The 3238-nt window shown below is 27.1% G+C and overlaps 1 protein-coding gene across 1 annotated transcript; it reads right to left on the bottom strand.

The window, feature by feature from the left end:
- Nucleotides 1-225: 225 nt before the first annotated feature.
- Nucleotides 226-2020, bottom strand: LOC136976774 (uncharacterized). Its single transcript, XM_067272139.1, has 5 exons — nt 1870-2020; nt 1735-1790; nt 1557-1652; nt 1086-1169; nt 226-342 (listed from the first exon to the last, which is right to left on the bottom strand). The coding sequence occupies exons 1-5, from the start codon at nt 1988-1990 to the stop codon at nt 274-276; spliced, it is 426 nt and encodes a 141-aa protein (XP_067128240.1). The 5' UTR covers nt 1991-2020; the 3' UTR covers nt 226-273.
- Between the last annotated feature and the right edge of the window lie 1218 nt (nt 2021-3238).

The following is a 3238-nucleotide window of genomic DNA, read 5'->3' as shown; positions in this document are numbered from 1 at the left end:
ATAAATTTTAATAAAATTAGAAATCCCCATTTAAAAAATGAAAAATTTAAGAATTTACATATAACTTTAAAATAGTTATTCGCACGTTCACTATTTAAGACGTTAGATGAGTTGGTATGTTGTAGAGAAAGAGCCTTTGTTTAAAACGTACGAAACAGGAAAAGCTAAGAAAATTGTATTATTAAAGAAAACAGGGCAAATAATAAACTTAAATTTATATTTTCTAACATTTAATATATTTAAGCCGACGGAAAGGAATGGCGTAGCCATCTTTTACGTCCCGTACTCGTCGTATATGTATTTTTTGTCGACGTCGATATTTTCCTCGAACTGCAAGCATTTCTGCGAACAAAAAAGAAAAATTTATATTAATTAATGCCCAAGGATAAAATTACAGTATATTTCGATAAACAATTCAATTTTTAGATAATGGTAAAACGAAACGCCTCTTCATTATTTTAAAAATACTTTATCGTAAAGTATTTTAAAAATTTGTTTACAATTTCGAAACAATTAAAAAATGCGTTGAAATTGAAACAAGTTGAACCTCGGTATAGCGCCGTCCTATGTTCGCCTCCGAAGATGGCAGTCAGTCGAGGGTGGAGCTAAATATCAACCAATAAAAATTATTAAAGTAATGCGACGTACGAGGTTCAAATTAGAATTTCGTAGGACGAAATCCTTTACCGAGCAAAATCCTACATTGGATTAGTTAAGAAAATATTGAAATTTCGAAATGAAAAATAAGAAAAGAGAAAAATAAAAAATCGGATACTTTTGTCACCGATAATTAAATATAATTCTAAGTTTATACAGACGTTTTATATTCGTCGATTATTAATATTTTCTAAGACTAGAAAAAATTATAAATATATTTTATATAAATTAATTTTCTACGTAAGGTATTTAATTTTCATACTTCTAACGTAATAAACGAGTCCAAAAGATAATTTTTTAAATACCTAAATTAATTTATAGCATTAAAACACGGATGCGTAATTTTATTTCGACAATAGGCATGTATGGTTTTTGATTGAACTAAGAAATTAAACAATAAAATATTGTTATTTTGCAGAAAGTTTTACCTCGAGTATAGGAAAAATTCTGGGATTATTTCGGTTGGCAGCGTTAGAAGCGGGTTCGAAACACTTCATAAATTGTTCGTATTCCTTGAAGAGAAAAAAGTTCATTAGTTATCAAAACCCAAACTTGGGTCTGTACAAATATATATTCAATATTTGAATTTGCAGTAAAGTCTAATTTGTTTTTGTAGTGTGCCCGTCGGTATCCGAGTGGCTAACACCATCGAGCACCTATAGTCAATGGTGGGTTTACCTCCTACCGACGAGCCTTCTTTGCGCTTCTAATATATAAATAGTTTTCCGAAGGCATCCCGCTTGGCAGCTGTGCCAATTCCAATTAATGCTATCCCATCCTTTTACTAGTGGCATTAAATGATAATTTTTACTGCTAATTCAGACATTAATAGGCCTATAATTTTCTAACAAAGCCAAACAATTTAATAAGACTTCTTATTAAAGAAAAATAAAAAGTACCTGTTCGGTTCTAGTCTTGCAAATGAATTGATCAATCTCTTGCAATATATGAAAAAATTTCACTTGTTCAGCGCAGTTACGGTATCGCTCTATATTCTAAAATTTTTATTTTAAATGTGAATTAGTTATTAATTAAATATTTCTTGAAATGTAATTGGTAGGCCGTTTTGTTACTTACCTCTCTTAGCCCGTTGACTATTAAACAGTAGCGAAAATGAGATCCGTTTTTCAGAGCTAAATAGAAAAATATCAAATAATTTTTTTTTAAAAATTTTGTTGAAAACGAATTTTTTAAGAAAATAAAACATCTTACCGCAAAATCGTCTAACGACATCTCGGGTGGAGTTGTGATAACCCGCTTCTTTTGACGAATAAGAAGAAACTACGGAGAAAATAGTGGCGCCGAGTACGAAAAGTAGCATCAAGAGTTTCATGTTATTGACTTTATCTTCACTATTTTTAGCCTTTATTCGGAAGTCGTATTTATATCTTTAGAATTGCCATCGTTCATTTGCATACTTAGTTAATGACTAAAATAACTATTTCTGAAGAAATTCAAATTGACTAATTTAATGTTATTTAACCGAATAATGACAATTAATCGATTCAATTATCGATTAAATCATTGAAAAGTATGATATATTTTCCACATTGAGAAACTAGTTCATAATGTCGAATGCCCTACATAGCCAATGTCATTATTATAAGAGTATGATATTGATTTTGTTACGTTTCGAAATCAAAAGTAACTTTTACATTTTAATATAACTTTCTAAAGAAGCATATTAATATACGAAGATTCTTAAATATATATATTTTTTCAATTTTAATATTCTTATTTACTAAATAAAGCCGTTGAATTATTTATAAATTTTTCATTAAGATAAAAGAGCCTAAATAGGTCAATGCGTAATTAATAATTTTGAAATTGGTTCGTTTGTCACCGAAATATTATAATTGTTTGCAATTTTCATTTCTATAATTGCTCAAAATATTTAATTTCTTTTACATATTTACATAATTCTCTCTAAAATTTTTAAAGAAAACACTTAATCAATTAAGTGTTTAATAATTTATCGGTATTTTATTCAGATATGAATAATAAAAATGAATTTTATTTAAAATAAGTTGATTTTAAGTCAAATAATTGCTTACTTTTAATAGATTATTTTTAATTTTTTTAGAGACTATAGAATAACTTGCGTGGGGAAAATCCCGAAATTAAATCTTATATATTAAAAGGTACTTTATAGATTTTATTATTATTATTTTTTAAAATAAAAATAGCATTGACTTAGGGATAGAAACCACAACTTGTTATTAGTGTTCTGCGGATCCGAAGAAAAATCCTCAGTTATAATTAAAAGGTATCGTAACAATCTACTTAAATGTTATTGTGTGTATGGTATTTATAATTTTTCGAAGCAAAAGGAATATGTTCTTAATATTTCTTAGACGAAATATGTTTTAATTTAAACTGAAAAAATCATAAATAAGTTATAAAGTGACCTAATTTTATGTTTTTAAATTTAATTTACAAATCAGCTTTAAATAAAATTTCTTAAAAATTAATTATTTTTACGCATTACGCATTAAATATTGCATTTCTTTTATATACAAATATCGTGTGAATGTTTTTATGGATAATTTAACGTTTTCTCTGTTTGCTTGTCTAATTTGAT

This window comes from Centruroides vittatus, unplaced genomic scaffold (assembly GCF_030686945.1).
Source record: "Centruroides vittatus isolate TY-2023 unplaced genomic scaffold, ASM3068694v2 contig_424, whole genome shotgun sequence".
NCBI lineage: Eukaryota > Metazoa > Arthropoda > Arachnida > Scorpiones > Buthidae > Centruroides > Centruroides vittatus.
Note: the sequence above shows the minus strand (reverse complement) of the source record. Positions and strands in the feature narration are given on the sequence as shown.

What these genes read in the sequence shown, in the direction of transcription:
- LOC136976774 (XM_067272139.1), bottom strand. Translation starts at nt 1,990, where the DNA reads ATGAAACTCTTGATGCTACTTTTCGTACTCGGCGCCACTATTTTCTCC. An exon ending in GCAAGACTAGAACCGAACAG is followed by an intron (nt 1,170 to 1,556) that starts GTACTTTTTATT and finishes TTTCTCTTCAAG; the next exon opens with GAATACGAACAATTTATGAA. An exon ending in GAATTTTTCCTATACTCGAG is followed by an intron (nt 343 to 1,085) that starts GTAAAACTTTCT and finishes TTTTGTTCGCAG; the next exon opens with AAATGCTTGCAGTTCGAGGA.